Here is an 18,142-nt window from a genome sequence, read left to right as displayed (position 1 = left end):
GATTAAAGGGACATACAAAGTTTAAAAATGTTAAAATTATGTATTTTCCTCCCCCTATGTTCCAGAACCGGTAAAATATAAACAGAAATAAATCTGTGGCTCTCAGGTATTCTTACATATTCCAAAGTAACCACAATTTTAAAAGTACTTATCTGGACTATGGGTTAATAATAAAAACAACTTTCAAGACAGGTTAAGAGGTTCATTAGCACATGCATAATGTAATTGGATACTTTTGGAGTGCGTACAATGGAGTGGAAGCACTTCCCAACATTCCCAATTTTATCCACAGCCACCATCTCGAACACTTCTGCGCAGCAGGAGGCATTGTATCGGTATTGAGCTGGATCACCACCGATGACTTTTGTGAGGGTCCCATTGCCCTGATTCAGGCTCACGCTCTCGATGCCGGTACCGTTTCCATCCGTGATGTTCACAGAAACTTCCCACACATTATCCTTGCACTTAGACACATGAGGGCAAGCATCTACTATGTTGATAATCTCACACACTGGCGGGAAAAAATCTGTAATCTGAACAATGAGAAAAAGTATCCAAGAATTAGTGTTGTTGTTTTTTGTACTTTATGCAAAAAAAGTATTTATTTGGTTAAAACAACCTATGTATGTGTAGAGGCCAGTAAATAGTCTAAGCAAAAATATGGTTCACAGTATTCTAGGCAAAAATAGACACCCCTACTATTTTTTGTCATTTAATTATTTTATTTTCATATAAAACCTCATTTGGTTCGCATACATCTCTTTTGAGTTAGATGTAGTCCCTGCCCTTGACCGCTAGATGGCGCATGTCGCGCACTGATAGAGAATAGCTGGGGCATTGCAGAGGAAGAACAGTCCTCTCGTGCTGAAGTAAAAAAGCAGCTAAACGCATGTGCTCTAACTGTTCTTTTATTACAGGCTGGTAACACTAAAAGTTGGTGAAGTTTAGGTATATTACCAGAGTCATAAGGTGTTTATGGTAAGTGTGAGTGTAGGGAATTACAACATAGGGAACAAGCTATATCCACACAGAACCATTTGATTAGGACATAGATGAAACGTTTTTCATTACAATGGGACATTTAGTAGGTTTATTTTATCACCACGGTGTATATTAAGGGTTTATGACCAAATACTAGTAACGCCTTTGTACTACTGTGTTAGATACAGAGCAGCCATGTTGTAGTTTAGGACACTGTATCCGAATGTCCACCCTAGTCCCTAACAGCTCATTCACTACATAGGCCCGCACTATATAGTCACTGTAACTGTTGGCAATTGCATGGATCTATTATATAAACCCACTACTTTCTCCGCGCTGCGTGACGTCACACGCGCTGCAGATATGTTTTGTTTTTTTAGCTGAATTTATTTATTGTTACAAACGTTTATTTTATGAAACAGAACGACTGTTTTGGCACTTTTACAGGCGTTTTATTTGTCATTTAAATAAAAATTAAAACTATCATCACAAAAAAAGGAAGAAAAAAAAAAGTCACCCAGCGTTAGCTCACAGACGTGCCGAAAGTAGGTCACAGGCAGGTGTCCGAAGCGCTAGCAGATTGAGTGCACTACATCTGCTAAAAGTTCGCTAAACTCCGGGAATAAAGTATTTCTGTGATAAAGACCAACCAAACTCACGAGACAGTGGAATATTTATGGATAAATACGAGTCAGATACGCTTTATTTCACATGGATTTTACGTGAATGGCTTGGATTATTCGAGAGGAACCTGTCGGTCATTTAACAGCTCAAGCTAAAGGTAAGCAGCTAACGTTAGCATCTTGTCACCGTAACCGGTTATATTTTGGTCGTTTATTCATGTGAAATACGCAACACACGACTGAAACAGCTGATTTACTTCAGTCCTGTTGTTTAGTTCAAAGACCTGTTGCTGTCCGGCTCTTCTCCGACTCTCGCAATGCATTGTGGTCTATATTGACCCGTTTAGTGACCATCGATGCTCACTACTTTTCGAGATGCATTGTGGGAAATTTCGGTTGGACTACTTTTATCTCTCTGGACATTTGGACACCCCTACAAAATGGCGTGACCACTATATCAATCAATCAATCAAAACTTTATTTATAAAGCGCTTTTCATACAAGGTTGTAACACAAAGTGCTTTACAGATTATATAGTGCACTATATAGGGAATGGTGTGGATATTCAGATACAGCCCCCGTTACATATTGAGCATAGTGATGTGATTTCATTAAAAGCATGGTTCAAAGTTGTAGTTAAAAAGATAAATAATTGTACAGTTAAAAAGATAAATAGAAATAGAGAAAAATGTTGACTAATTTCATGGTATGAATAATTAGTTAAATAGATAAAATGTGGGGGTGAGGGGTGTGTGGACACTCTGACGTTTTTCAGACCATAGTGTCAAACAGGAAGAGCCTGATTTTAATTTATTGAAACAGCCTTTTCATTATTTGGAGAAAACAAACGCACCCCCTGAGCGTCTGAACAGATGTCATGTTTGCACTGAAAGTTGTGAAGAAGGAGCTGTTTCTAACCTACTCTGGACACCTGTTCTTTTTTCTTAACTAAAGATTATGTCACGGAGAAAAGTGCGTTTGGCTACGAGGACAGGATTTGTCAGAAGTTGGAATTTCTTCCAACTTAAAGGGTATCTAACCCCCCTTCCAGAGGCTCAGCCTGAGAGTGTCAGATTTGAAAATCTCAACAGAAAAGGGGCGTTGCCTGGAGGACTAAGGGGCACGCGGGAGGGGTGAGGGGTGGGAGGGGTTTCGGGGTCTGATTGACAGGCCTGAGTCATTTGACTAATGATGCACTCGCAACGCTCCTCGTAAACAAAGTTCGAGCACAGCGAGCTAACTTATTTAGCAACATGGTGAGACAGCTCTACAGCTCTCTTTACACAGGACAGGCATCGTGGCAGACAGCGGCCTTGTACCCGAGACTGCTCTGAGGCGCGGGGTTATTTTATTAGTGATTCCGCTGTCATTTACAAAGCTAACGGCTTAGCATTGAGCTAGATCGATGTTAGCATCGCAGCTAGGGGACCAAACGTAACTGTCCTGGCTGCTTTCAGAATCTACCGATCTATTTTAGATGTAGACTTTTCACTGTGGTCTGCATAAGCATTGCAGATGTATCTCAGTGTCCCAAGCAGAGAATGTGTGAGGTATAGAGACTTGATTATATGTATTACAAAGCTTTATTTTATTTCTCTCACAGCAAAGTGCACAAAACATGTCACATAAAAAAAAAAATATTGTGCAAGAACACTGTCCTAGAAATAGTTTTCGGTTGGTCATTGAAGATAAAGCAGATAAATCATCCATGTTTATCTAAAGGCTTAAGTAAGGGTCTGTAACATTAGGCTCTTGGGTCCACAGAGTCATTTCTATTATTACTACATTTAGTGAATTACAGGTTTAACCAATGTAACACACGCACTGAACCACCACTAAATGATGAGTAAAGGCTATAATAAAGTCTTTACATGTATGCTTATTTAGTTGAAATAGTGAAAATGATAGATCTTATTTTTTTGGTAAGTTTTCTTACTTAATTTTGTACTTCCTGGCTTTTACAACATTGCAATTACCCAATGCAATTTTTCTTTTGTTAATCTTACTACGACAATATCAATCAATCAATAATGACAGTTTATATTTCATTTGAGGATCAAGCTGCATGTGGTACTCTATTCACTTAGTCTACCTAGATGTGTGCAATAAACAAATTGAACAAATACAATTTAAATTAATACTTGCCATACAATATCGAACTTGACTGTTTAATACTTAATTTATGGAATCAGAACTAGAACACACTGAACTGAATTTTTAAATGTGGCTCGATCATCCATCAAACTTTGATACGCCTTTTAGATTGATATAATTACAGTTTTGAGGGGGAAAGGCATTAAAAACATAGCAGTAAAGCTGAATTCTTGCATCCACAGTTGAGCTACAGGATGGCTTAAATTAACCAAGTAGCAGTAGCTCATGTACAGTATGCTGCATGCATGCATACATGCAGGTCTTCTCAATGCACGGGAGACAAAGTTGATTCTTATGGCTATACAGTTGTTGGGTTGCAGGTTAGTGTTCTAAAGGCCTATAATGTTATATAGAGGTACAATTATTTCATTTTTGAGGAAATGTTTGGTCTTGTATAAGAAAGATAATGGACCCAGTGACTGAAATTAGTGATCATTTTTGTAATTCATACATTTATTTTTTTGGCTGCAACTTGTGAAAGTGTAATGCAGTTAATTTGAAAAACTGGCTCCTGCCTCCCCACTGGGGAGTGTGACATCACATTATAGAACCTGCAATCCAGCAATACCAACTAAAATAATTACACATGCACCATTAAGTTTTCAGCTTCTAGAGACAAAGTGGTGCTGGTTCTACCTCACCAAACCATCCTGTGAAATATCTGACAGAAACAGCTAAAGGCTTCATTTTGTTCTTGGATTGCTGATCAGTGTCTACAATTAAATCTTGCATGGAACATTGATTTCATCTACTATGTTGTCCAGTGGCATGTCAGCTTATAGAATTCTTCATATTGCAATGTTTACTCCCATCGTTCTATATGTGGTTGGCGACTGTCCTTGTCCAATGTGCCTCCATTTCCAGAAACATTCTTTCTTTGCCCGATAGAGAGGTCGTCTGAAAATGTGAATTGAAATGTTATAAAAAAAAAACACACACACTAAGACATGAATTACTTTAAAAGGGAAGTCTGTCATCAATATACTGATCAAATGCATCACCGTGTGATCCGATACATACAGTGGACATGAAGAATGGTTTGCATGCATTTTCTCCACCTCTTTCTCCACCTCTGACTCTGCATGGACAAGAAAAGTCTGTTACAACTCAGCATACATTTTTGCGTGCAAGATGTGTTAGCATCATTCTAATTTACATTTAAAATATAGTCCTCAATATGGCAAAAAACTGTTTTCAATGAGAAGAAATATAAACCACTTGGGGAAATAGTAATATAAACAAAATGATAGGTGTCAACAAATGCATTTATTGGTCAACACTAAAAACGATTCTCCCACTTACTGGTGTAAAATACAATACTCCTATGCTACATTTGTTAGAATTTTAATGCGAGTTGAGCAATATTGTGATGTGCTCACCTACAGGTACTTATGACAGTTCAAATGAGTGGCCAGTCCTGTCTTGCACACACCTCAAGCTGGAAAATCCAGAAAACCACTCATACACGGGCTTTTTTCATCCACTGGACTTTGGTTCATGGTTAGCCACTGCTCTCAGGCAACACAGTCTGCATTCTGAAAAGATTTTGTTCCATACTGCCAGGCCAGTCTGAAAATATAATAATGCATATTCCACAGTCAATCCATAATCATCTGAGAATTCTAATGGTAACTGGTGCATTATTTCCCTGTAATCGCACAGTTTGTCTGAAAATCATCTTCTATATCACTCCACTGCAGCAATTTCCACAGTAATGATTAAAAATTAAGCTACTATTGTTGTGGAAGTCGCTTTAGATAAATCATCTGAAAAAACTGACTCTGCGTTGTGCAGTAAACCTGTGTAATACACAGCTTCTTGTTGTTTAATCCTTACTTATTCTACATTTGCTAAACTAGCACTATAGTCTAGCATTATAAACTAGCTATGTAATCTACGTATTATATTTGCCACACAAAATAATCAAGCCAAAACTTAAAGGAATAGGCCACCGTTTTTACATACTAAGATATGTTCTTAGCTCACTTTAGTCGAGTTAATATATCCCCGTCTGGTCTTTGTCCGCGCGCTCTGTCACGCAAACGGAGCACATACGCAGCCTCTCCCACATGTCACATAGCTCCGAAAAAGCTCACGATAGAAGCTACCAAGCTCTTCCACGTGTTCCCTATTTAAATAAAGTTACGTGAAGTGTTTTCATGCGAAGTATATTTACCCAGAAATGTAGCATGTCGATTTTATAAGCAAATAAAAAGGGGGACTATATTGTGAGGCGTAATGATACGAGGAGCACAGCGTCCGCGTAGTAACTCCTAAAGACTTCCCCCGCTCACTTCCGTCAATAACCTTTAGGAGTTACTGCGCGGACGTTTTACTCCTCGTATCATTACGCCTCACAATATAGTCCCCCTTTTTATTTGCTTATAAAATCGACATGCTACATTTCTGGGTAAATATACTTCGCATGAAAACACTTCACGTAACTTTATTTAAATAGGGAACACGTGGAAGAGCTTGGTAGCTTCTATCGTGAGCTTTTTTGGAGCTATGGGACATGTGGGAGAGGCTGCGTATGTGCTCCGTTTGCCTGGCAGAGCGCACGGACAAAGACCAGACGGGGATATATTAACACGTCTAAAGTGAGATAAGAACTTATCTTAGTATGTAAAAACGGTGGCCTATTCCTTTAACATGCTCACCTTATGTCCTCTTGAAAAATCTGGACCTGTGCCTGCTCACAGCCTCCTGCTTGTCTGGCCTCTCATACTGGGCACAGAGTGGTTCAGGCACAGGTACTTTGTCTGTGTGCTCCTGGTATGGGAGAGGATCCTCAACCACACTTTCAAACAGCAGGGCCATTAGTTGGTCAATGTAGACTGTAAACAAAGCACAAAACATTTGTCTTTGTAAAAGCATTGGTTGTGTTGTTTTTAATGTGACATACCTGAGGTAGCTCTGGTCTTCAAGGCTCGCACGGTGTAGTCGCCACGTTTGTACTTTGGGTACACTATCGCATACCGCAGTACACCTTCAAGTGTTGTAGCATGTGACCTTGTAGCATTTTCATTGTAGTGCAGGGCAGCAATTTGCAACCTACAACATTTTTAGGTACAGATTCACACAACATTTTTTTTTTTTTAAATGTATGTATGTATTACCTTGCTAACATTCCTCTGAAGGAGAAGCCTGCACTTTTGGGGGAGAACCTAATTATCAGGCTGTGGAAGGCCTCAAGGGTTGACGTGTGGTACACCGGGCTGATTTTCTCCACATCCTTCACAAAGCGTGGAGCCAACACAATGTCACTGAGCCTCTCACATGCTGCTGTGCCTACAGAGTAAATTACCATGACATAATTGTAAAGCAATTTTTGTTTCGAATGACAATGCCAACCTTACATTTTTGAAATGTACATAAAATACAATGAGTAAAGGGCCAGTATTACTGATAACAAATGCAAAACTTACTTGGTTTGAGCCACACTCTTGACCCTTCCCCAACCAGAGGCCCGTGTAGGCACCGAGGGAACAGGGCATTGTCGTGCGTGTGCACATTCTGCATGTGGTTGGCCACAGACGTCCACTTAGCGACAGCCTCTTGTCCCGAGGAGGAAGTCGAAGCTGCCCAATAGAGGTGATTTACCACGCTTTTTCTCCACTGGCCAGCGTCCTGGGTGCTCTTTCTCTTTGCGAGCTCATCAATTTTTTTCCCAATTCCTAGAGTTTAAAATACATATTTACTAAATGCAGAATAACCATAATATTACACAGCATTCCCCAAATGCATACCCTTTCCCATGTGCCATGGGTCAAAGTAGTGCCTGATTTCCTTCTTTTCCTCCCTTAAAAACTTCTGAACGCCGGTGTGTCGGTCCGTCACAATGGCCTCCACATTGACACCCCTCTCTTCCAGCAGAGTCAGACTACGCACAAAGCCCTCCTTCTCCATGCGCACGCTGTTTCCAACCTCATTGCTCTAATAAGACAAAAAATAAATTAGGTGCTGAAATGCACAGAGTGATCCCAAATTACATATTGAAACATTCCTTGAATTCCATTACCTGGACTAGCTGGATGTCAATGACTTTGTTATTACTGAGATTCATCATCGTGTAACTGCCATATTTGGCCGAATGTCCTACACGAATGCAAGTTGTACGTTAGCTGACTTTTACTTCAGATAAATGTTTATGAAATGTATTTACCAGGTGAATCTGCCCGCATGTCCCCACCCAGTGACACAGAGCCGCTTTCAAGAGCCTCCCTGATGAGGTCCTCCTGCTCCAGCTTCCACTGCCAGTTGACCGTAGGGATGAGGAGCTTTGCCTGATGCCTGTAGAAGCACTGCTCTGACAGTCCCTGAATATTGAAGGCCCTCAAGAACTATAAAAGGAAAAAATAGGTTATCAACTGATAATAGATGGAAACAAAATCCAAACAAAATAATTTGTGCTGTACCTTTGAAATCTGGCTAAATGATGAGCCGGTGAACAGCACAGCAGCACAGAGCTGTAGGTTTCCAGCTGGGATGTTGTTCACCATGGGCTGACTGGACCACTGACTGGAGAACTCACAGCGAGGACACTGTTGAGTGACCCGAAGCAGTGTGCCGACTGTGATCGTGTCCACAGCACAGCGCCCAGTGCAGACAGGACATCGCCTGAACAGCTCCAGCAGTTGGTCCTCGTGAACAATATATTTTTTGTCCTTGTGTGGAGGGACTTCAGTGGGAATGCTATATAAAATAAAGGATATTTCATCCCTCAAAAAACCAGGACGCTGTATATATTTTTTCTATTAAAAAGCTAGATTTCCTTTGTACCTTGAACAGTTCACAGTGCTGGCGCTGTCATCAATGTGGAAGCTGGGGTCAGACGCTGACACCTCACACCTTCTCCTTTTTAAAGGTGTAGAGGCTGCTCTGGGACTGTCAGGAAGAGGGATTTCCATCAGGTCCTCAGTACCACAACCGACGCTTGTGTAAGCGGTCCGGGCTTGAGTAGCTGTACAAAACACAAACAAAATAAACAAACACGTTAAAAATGGCCGTAATTATCATTTACACAAAACAGAGTGTTTTTAGAAATAAAATGACTGTATAAACAATAAAAAGAGATATCACCTTTGCTTCGCCTGCTCGGCTTCACATTGGCCTGGACACTTGCATGCCTTACAATGACTGGATCAGTCTGGCAGCCAAATTCTCTGGTCACTGGCTGAAAACGTAAAAATACATATTATTTTTAAAATGTACACTACAGAAGAAGGGTAATGTGTTACATTTCCTTAGTGCATTTAATTGTTGTCTAATGCAGATTAGTGAACGTAAGCCAACATATGGATCCCAGCACCAGAGCACCCAATAACCATACGGTCCACCTGGAGTGGTCAGCCCTCTCGCCCCTCACTGACCACGATCACATATCACACGAGCGCGCGCGGAGCCACGGGCACCTGCCCGGTCAGTTTAGCCACACATTAGATGTTAGCTATCCGTTAGCTTTATAGGTTAGCTTGTAGATGCACTCACGTTTTGCGCAGCTGCTGTCAAATATGAAAGCTACTGTCATCGCGAAAATGTAGACTAGTTTGGTGCTCAGTCTCAAGCACAATTACGCGCGGTCTCAGCGTAACTTTGTTGTGCAGACTGATGCATTAGCCACTCCCGCTAGCTACAAAAGGCTATAAAAGTTCACATGTCATAATATACAGCGGTGTAACTGTCAGCTCACCGTCTCATGCGGTTCATAGCTCTCTGTTTGAGCGGGGTTAGAGAGTTGCCAGGCAGCTGATGGATGCAGACGCCAAGTCAAGTGAACGAGTGCGGGGCGCACCGCTTGGAGCACACGCAGCCACAAGCCTCACCCAGTGCATAGTTTATTTACACGCCAGATCCCGCATTGTTTGAGACACTACTACAATCTATTTCAACGTGCACTATCGAAATTCTACTTACATGACATTAGTAGCAGTTTTAGGTTGTTATTATTCTCACTCACCTCAGATTGGCGCCTGAAAGCGTCCTGCTGGCGGGGCAGCAGTGTCGGTGGGCTCAGTCGTGGAAGACCAAGGGTGGGGACTGCCTCATTCTTCAAACGAAGAACCTTACTGTAGCCCAGCTCAAACTCCAAGGAGTTGGCGAAGGAATCGCAAGTAAAATGTTGGTTGCAAACTCCAGCACGAGGCGGGAGTTCGCAGTTTTCCCCCAGGCCAATTGCGCGCAGCCACTGGCGCCTAATTTCTAAGTCCTGAGGAAAGTAATGTAAACCTACAGAACTATGACAACCTACAACACTACACTTTCTCCCCATCCTAACAAACAAGACTACAACACTACACCTAATATTACACAATACAGAACACTAAATACAGCTAACCTAGCTAATTCTTATGCTAAATGCTACTAATCTCTCACTAAGACTAAACTACAACTAAATCTAATAACTATCTAAACTACGACAAGCTAATAAATCTAACTAAAAGCTATGCTAATAAATCTAACTAAAAGCTATGCTAATAAATCTAACTAAAAGCTATGTAATAAATCTAACTAAAAGCTACGCTAATAAATCGCAAACCTGAAAATCGATATAAAGACACTCGCTATTCCAAACTCCAACTCGCTACGGGGGCGTGTGCGGAGTGAGCTGCTTTTATACTCCACAGAAGAGAGGCCGCTGACGTCGGCGCCCTCCTGCTGACGTAAGCGCCCCGCTCAGAGCTTATCACGAAGGAGACCAACAGTAAAGCATGTAATGCACTCGATAAGGTGCAGATGGCGCCACACAGACGGTTTTGGACACAAAGACAGGATTTCAACAAATATGCACTAAATTGTTAAAATAGTGACAGATACATGTAGACAACACTACAAGATACCCATTTATACAACTTAGCTAGACAAAAAAGTTGATTTTGGGGTTAGTTGTTCTTTAAATAACCTACAAAAATAGTTTCATACAAAACGTACGAGAGACATATGCTGCATTACAGACGACTCACGAAGACGTACAGCGTTCTTGCAACCAGAAAAAAACGTAAGCGCCCGTAGAGTTTGTTTGACATGTCAAAGAACCACCTATAGCTCCAAAATAAGCACATCACACGCGCTCCGTGCGTTTTCTTGCGTTCTGTGCATGTTGACCGGCCGTAGAAGCCCGTACGGCCGGTTGTAACCATAGCTTAATGCGCCTTGTATTCCAGTGTGCCTTATTTATGAAAATAAACATGATCATTGATAATAATTTATCAATTATAAATTATAGATGATTTTATTATTTATTGATAATAAAAATGGTCAGTTACCTTTTCAAGAACAGAGAATCTAAGAACAACATAATTGGAGTCAGCGCCGCGAGATGCCTCCAGTGTCAAAGTAACATCTGTGCCAGAGAGTGTTTCAGGAGGGGGCGTTATGGTCAGTGTGTCATTGCTGTACTCTCCTGGTTTCAAGGTGAGACTGGAATGATGAAAAAACACATTAATCGCGCCATGTTCATAAATGTTTCATATGCTTCAAGACCTAGCTTCTGACCTCTTTGGGTAGTCCATTTTGAAATCTCTGTCGTTTCGAGCATTGATGGTGTAATCACCGCCAGCACCATTTGTCAAGACACTAAAGGGCAATGTGAATGGTTTACCTGGCTCCAAACTGCTGGATACAGTGGCCTGGAAAAAATAAACAAACAATGGAGAAAAAATGCAATTATTATGCAGTATAGGGCTTTCGTTCTACGCACCTACCGAATGTTTATCTAAATATTCAACAAGAACAAGTTAACCGTTGAGCAGCAGAGACTAGATCATATATGATTAGAGATGGATGATTACCTATTCAGCTCCATTCATTGTAAAAGTCTCGAGCCCGGGCTGATAAACAAAACCAGCGTGGTTAAACATGTTCACCGTCATAGCGATTTTTAGAACAAATAAAACTCTTTGGAGCCAGGCTTTAAGGCCATTTTAGGGAGGTCTGAGGACCCATTAGAATCCTGTCTACCAAGTGTCTTTTGGAGTCGCCCCTGGCCACAAGTGGTATTACAGCAATGTCAGCTCCCCGCCATGAGGACCATAGAGAAGCACGTTCCTCGCCCATTGGACTAGATGGAAGTTGTCATTTTTTTACTCGCCACTGCCACCTCAGCTCTTATGCTTAACAGCAGTTGTTACTTCAGCCTGAAGTAACAACGTTTTGAGTGACAGTACAGGCTTTTAGCGGCATTAGGTCATAACAGGTGCATGTGGGCCCTTTATGTGATTATTTGGAAAAGGTAATTATATATGTATAATATCGGTAACATATAAATCGTACAAGGTGGTTGGATAGCAGGATAGTAGACCAAGAATACGTTCCATCTGTACATTTTTGTTTCGGACATTAGTAGGGCTGTGCAAAATGTAATCCAAAAATTGCTATCTCAGTTATCGTCATGGTGGCTTTTTAATAGTTTGGTCCATCACCAGCCAACTGTGTCCCAGAAACAGCATTATTATTATCATTATTACTATTATATTGCTCAGCCCTGTAGCTTTCTGTATATAAAAATGGTTCCTGCTGTTCCCCATCAGTGAGTGACATTATCACTTTCTTCACTGTGATTGTTTCTGCTGATGGGCTCCTTTTTCAGCAAACCAACCTGGATGTTGACTTTAGAGACGGACATGTGAGTGGTAGACTGTCGTTGGAAGTCTGTGTTTGAAACTATGTCAGTTCCTCTCAGAAGAATCACAAACTCTCCTTCGGGCACTGAGGAGACCGTGACCAGGATGTTTCCATCTCCCATGGAGGTTGTTTTGGCGACAACAGAGGCAGAACTGGACACTGAAATCAGACTGACTTCCCTCACTTTAAGCGAGTCAGGACCTTCTCTACCCATCAGAGGCAGTATGAGGGTGGCAGGCTGGCCTGAGTAGAGTAAGAGAGCAAGGTGGGTTTTTATGGTTTTACAGACACGAAAATGGCAGAAAAGATGATACAAATCATGATTAGGTGCAATGAAAAAGCTTAATGGTGAAAGTAATGATGTTTTCTTAGAGCTTAGATCATGATTTTAATTTTATTACGATTCTTGTACACTTGGTATCTGTCTCCTCTGAAACAGTTTATTCCCTGGTATTACCTGCTTGTGGACGTCCTGTAAGTACAGCATATCCTGGGTGAGGACCTCCAAATTCCTCCACAAAGTCATAGATGAAGTCAATGGTGCTCTGGCCTGGCAACACATACAATAGTTTCAAGACGAAGCAATGTATTCTTTGCACATGTTAAAGATCACATTAAAATAACTTATACCATGGTCAGTGAGAATTTGAATGCAAACTGGAGTGCATTCGTTTTTTCACTGTAACACGCATACACCAACAGCAGCAGAAGAGAAGAGAGTGACGAGCTTCCATTCATTCCCTATGCCACTCTTTTCTCTTCTGCCACTGTTGTCAATCACGTTCTATATCACTTCACTGCTAATCTAATTCATTATTATTATTATTATTAGTAATAGTAGCAGTAGTAGTAGTCGTCATCGTCGTAGTAGGAGTAGTAGTACACATTAGGGCCAAAATTAATAGAGGATACTAATACGATTAATGTTCTTTTCGTGTGTCCTGTCAATTATTTATGTTTCAGGATTTGTATTTACCTGTCACTTTGACTGTATAAGGGTTGTTGGAGGTGATTCTGATCTGCCAGGTTCCAGACGCTCTGTCAGCATTTAGAGTCGTGCGCCATAGGTTGCCCACTCTACTGATGGCGGCCAGAGCACCGTTGGTCTGACGGCTGCTCTGGGTTGCAGCTGAAATACATGAAAATGTGATTCTTTATCTCCATTTACCTATCTTCCACCTACAAAATGTGTCCTGGTGTGTTACCATTAGGATTTTTCAGTTTAAAAGTAAGAGCTGATCCAGTTATGTAGATGGTGATGTTTTTCAGGGAAGCGTCCACATCGAATGAGAAGGAGTCTGGCTTTCCGGGGTTCTTCGCTTGTTGAAGAACCGTCACCTAAAGAAGATGGATGGGTCATGGATTCAATATCTCACAAGTTTGTGTTTGTGTGGGCTCTCAGTCATTCAGGATTTTTAACATTAATTATATGAATTATCAAATTCTGAAGACTTGACAATTCTGCAGTACATTTAAGCTTTTAATTTATGGAATATTTCTAATTATACGTTAAAGGAGCTATACCTGACAGCTATACCTTCTTTTTGTATAGTAAAATAGTATTTTTGACCCATAAAGTATGTTGTAAAAGTAGTCATTTGTGAACAAATCTGATGCCATTTCGTTATTCCTTTATTTATAGATGTTGTCTTGTATTCTCTTACCTTTGTCATACACAAAATCCCAAAACAGCCCATCTTATTATTATTTTAAATTATTTATCTTACTTTGAGGGTCGGTTACCTTGTTATCAAAAGTGATTGAGATGCAATTATATTTTCTGTAATTTCCACGGAAAAGTGCAGGGAAAGTAAAATGCCTAGTTAGACCAGCTGGCCTCTGTGGCTCTCACTCTGCCGGCGATGCGGTGTTGACGGGCGCTTAGATCCTCATTGCAGCGAGAGGACGCTCACTTCGACTAGTAACAAAATATCAGGCACTGCCTGGTGTCGGTCATAGCTCGTCTTTGGTCGTACGACGGTTCTATCTTAAATCTTTGTCCCTGTCTTACTGTACAACACAAGACCTGCAATTTTTAGCTTTTTTAGCTATGACCTAAGATTTTCCCCACGGCGACTGATCGTTCATCGGAAGCGGCTGAAATTGTGCAGCGTATCCGGCCTAAGCCTTTGATTGATAGACTACGGAGCATTGTGGAGAGTTGTAGGTCTGCCTATCCTGCGAGGGCAGGCAGGACTTTTTGCCCTTTTCGGGAACAAGCTCTGTAGGAGGAGCAAGGTCTAGACTGTCTATTTCTTATATATTATATCTATGCTTTTACACCACAGGGCAGTCTTACCAGTGCTGAGGTGGAGGTGTCCAGGATTATTGCAGTGGCCTGTGGGAGTTGGTCCTTGCTGACTTGGATGGCCTGTCCCCCTGAAGCCAGAGCAAGTTTCTTGTAGTCGTTAAAGGTCCCTCCGCCGGTGGAGCGACGTCGTCTACTGCTGTAGTCCGTAATGTAGAAGTTCACCTGTGGAGGTGAATGTACAATATCATAGTCAACGTTTGGACATATTATTATTACAGTGATTTTCTTTTCCTGTTAATCATTGAATGTTTCATTTAGATCAGGGTTTAGATTGAAGGAACCAGGTGCCACAACGAGAACGCACTTCACAGAGAGACTGTACACACTGGGGCTCGCATTAGAATATACGACTTCATAAACACAAGTGTGGCAGGGAAAGAGTGAAATATTGTGTTTTACCACAGGGGCTCAAATAGACAATAGACGAATATTGAGATGTTGCAAGTTCCCTAAGCCAAAGTTATCCCAAACAGTTAAGCACTTGGTTAATATATAATAAACAAAACAAACAATCATTTACCGTAGATTTAGTACTTCTGATGAGAGCATCAAGTGTGTCTTCGAGATCAGCGTCCTTGGCTGGAGCATCAGTGAAAACGTAAATGTGTGAGTAGGCAGGAGCAGTCGTCAGAGCCAGCTACATAGTTCAAAAGTTCAACGTTAACTTTATTGTCATTGAAAAGAACATGTACATTCAAACCCATGGTGCAAACAACAATAAAATTACACTCTATGTATATGGCAATATCTGTATGCACAAAACAAAGAGCAATATTGGGGTTAAAGTTCAATGTCTTTTGGGGGATTTATTAGCACCAGAGTTTGTGAATGCAGGGGCAGCAGACACTCCACATTCTTCACCAGTTTCATTCATACAGTTTCACTTTTGACAAAAATAAAAAATGTAAATACCTGAATGCCAGAGTAACACATCTCAGGCTCATCACCTCCTCCGTACGCTGAAAGCTTTGAAATCTCTTTTTTCATAACATCAGGGTCTGCTGTCCTGGTCACAGGTCCAACCTCTACATGTCAGCAAAAGAATGATATTTGTAAGAAGGTAAATGTTTATCACACCAAAACAATCAATTTATTATAAAAGTTCATACCGGGATCATTGAAAGGCACCAAAATGTACTCAGATGGTTCATCCTGTGTTCCCCTTTTACTGTCGATGATTTCATAGGTCACGTTTCGCGCTACATCGATTTCATCCGACATGCTGCCTGTTGTGTCGATCACAAAGCATACACTGGAGGAGCGAGCAATGCCCATCATTCTGCAAAAACAACGAAAACATCACAATGGTGCAATTTAAGACAGTATAATGCAGGGGTCCTCAAAGTACGGCCCGCAGGCCAAATCCGGCCTGTGAGATGATTTAATCCGGTCCTGACTTGTAGACCACAAATCCCTGAGTATGAGTATATAAAAAAAAAGTACGTCTCTAGCCCATTCCTGTGCGGAGTTAGGAACTAACTAACCAGTATACTCATTCCAGCCACTAGGGGGCAACTTGAATAAATAAATAAAAATTCCACACGTGTCCAGCAGAGGGCACTGACATAAGAGATCAGGATATAAACATATTATAGCCACGTGGTAAATGAAGCTTAAAGAGACAAGATGGAAGTTGTTCATTTTATACTCACCACTGCCACCTCAGGTCATACGTGTAACTGCAGCTTGTATATTAAGCTTGTGCATGACGGCACTTCGGACCCGAAGTGACAACTTTTTGAGCGCAGAATTTTAGAGGCAGTTGTGGTGAACAAGTCTGGGCTCATTCTACATATTAGAACATTGCTGGAACATGTAGGGGGAGGAAAATACTTAATTTTAACATTTTTAAACTAGTCCCTTTAACAGCAGAGTGTGGAGTGAAAGAATAATAATTACAGTACTTTTAGAAACTTGTAAAGCACAATACAAGTGTAAGACGTTATTACTATTACGCAATGATGTTTTATTTAAAAAAAAATAAAAAAAATAAAAGGAACTTTGGTATTTCAAATTAAAACAAAGTCTGAACACTTGATTACTATTTTTGTAAACCACTACAGCTAAACAAATATGTGCCTGGAATCAAGTGTTGATCTTGTGGATATAGTAGTGGTATGGGGACGACTGTGCCAGGCGAGTAATCTCTACCTCACCATTTTGGTCAAGGTCATACAATTCTATATCATAGCCAACCCGGCCCCCATTACAGTCAGGAACGATAATGTGGCCCCCAGAGAAAAAAGTTTGAGGACCCCTGGTATAATGAAAGACAAAATGGGCAGTGCAAGGATATGGATGGTAGAATATAATGATATAATATTTTTTTGTATTCCTGAGCCTTATTTGTCAGTATGAATAGATGAGATTGACCTGAGGAAGTCCTCGTCCCCTGCAGCCAGGCGGATGTCCTCCAGCAGCTGTAGTGAGGCTGCAGTCGCCACCTTCACCGCGGTGTCGTAGTAAAGCTTGTTATCTGCGCGCCGCTCGTCTTTGTGAATTCCCCCACGGGGACGGGTGCTACTGGTCCGGTCAGATTCTCCTCCGTGGCTACACTTACCTGTGATCATAGGTGGGACATTCTACAGCTATGACAGTCTTCTGTTTAAATTAAGTCTTTCTGTGTTTTAAATCGTTCTTACTTTAATATGGTACCAGTTTAACACCTACAATCTCATACATTTGTTGCCACAGTTACTATACTATGTACATGTATAAGATTAATAAGGTACGTGATGTTTTGTCAGTATTACCACTGGGCTTGGTGCTGGAGAAAATTCCCATGTATCCAGATGTCAGCTTCTGATTTTCCAGGATGGTGGGAAGGATGGGATCGGGACAAGTTCCACTGGCACAGTCGCTGCAGGTGGGAGTGTTCATATCTACAACATATGTTAAAGCTCTTTCAGGGCTGAAAAAAGTGAAATATTTCACAAGATTTATCATTGCACTAAGTTCATACAAATTCAATGTCCATATTACTCTAGCCAATTATACTCATCTACTGAATTTAGATTCCTTTCCTTTGAAATTATTCAACTGTACTACAAGTACAATTTTTGCATTCTTTTAAAAAAAAAAAAAGCCATACATTTTGTGACTATATGGTCAGGTTTATCATTAAATTCACAGATTCGACTGATCTTTCTATGGCAAACTAGAGTGAACTATAAAACACACCTGCAATGTTTTCAATTGGAAGATCTGCACGAATGAGACTGGGATATGGGTCTGTGTTACCCAGCTCCACCCAATTACTGTGGCTGTAGAAATCCTGAAAGTTCACAGAAATGCACACAGTTAAAGATAGGTTGGCAAATAATCTCATGAACTCATTAATATAAGTTTAATCAAACTATAAACACAGTTTTGTCTGTACATAATGTAAAGTGTGTACTTTATTTGTTAATGTTCTTTAAAGTTTGCGTAACAGCCAATAAATAAACTAAAA

At 40.8% G+C, this 18,142-nt stretch overlaps 3 protein-coding genes across 4 annotated transcripts in view; all 3 read right to left on the bottom strand.

Moving 5' to 3' along the window:
- LOC306960786 (von Willebrand factor A domain-containing protein 7-like) overlaps nucleotides 1-18,142 on the bottom strand; it is an 86,748-nt gene that overhangs the window by 58,002 nt on the left and 10,604 nt on the right. For both annotated transcript variants that reach the window (XM_079553338.1, XM_079553337.1), the window contains exons 5-9: nucleotides 17,872-17,965; nucleotides 17,445-17,573; nucleotides 17,065-17,251; nucleotides 15,801-15,970; nucleotides 15,604-15,716 (exon numbers count right to left, since the gene is read on the bottom strand). In XM_079553338.1, the coding sequence (XP_079409464.1) occupies nucleotides 15,604-15,716; nucleotides 15,801-15,970; nucleotides 17,065-17,251; nucleotides 17,445-17,573; nucleotides 17,872-17,965 (693 nt within the window). The remainder of the gene's footprint in view (nucleotides 1-15,603; nucleotides 15,717-15,800; nucleotides 15,971-17,064; nucleotides 17,252-17,444; nucleotides 17,574-17,871; nucleotides 17,966-18,142) is intronic.
- LOC306960502 (hemicentin-2-like) lies at nucleotides 63-15,395 on the bottom strand (the record flags this gene model as incomplete). The annotated part of the gene is made up of 10 exons (XM_079552932.1): nucleotides 63-533; nucleotides 11,024-11,177; nucleotides 11,253-11,386; nucleotides 12,355-12,623; nucleotides 12,838-12,930; nucleotides 13,357-13,509; nucleotides 13,586-13,718; nucleotides 14,680-14,853; nucleotides 15,212-15,328; nucleotides 15,384-15,395. The coding sequence occupies 10 exons, from the start codon at nucleotides 15,393-15,395 to the stop codon at nucleotides 165-167; spliced, it is 1,608 nt and encodes a 535-aa protein (XP_079409058.1). The 3' UTR covers nucleotides 63-164.
- LOC306960503 (uncharacterized protein) lies at nucleotides 6,420-7,667 on the bottom strand (the record flags this gene model as incomplete). The annotated part of the gene is made up of 5 exons (XM_079552933.1): nucleotides 6,420-6,595; nucleotides 6,664-6,812; nucleotides 6,878-7,049; nucleotides 7,187-7,435; nucleotides 7,508-7,667. The coding sequence occupies 5 exons, from the start codon at nucleotides 7,665-7,667 to the stop codon at nucleotides 6,420-6,422; spliced, it is 906 nt and encodes a 301-aa protein (XP_079409059.1).

Source organism: Gobius niger, assembly GCF_951799975.1.
Source record: "Gobius niger genome assembly, chromosome: 3".
Lineage (NCBI taxonomy): Eukaryota > Metazoa > Chordata > Actinopteri > Gobiiformes > Gobiidae > Gobius > Gobius niger.
Note: the sequence above shows the minus strand (reverse complement) of the source record. Positions and strands in the feature narration are given on the sequence as shown.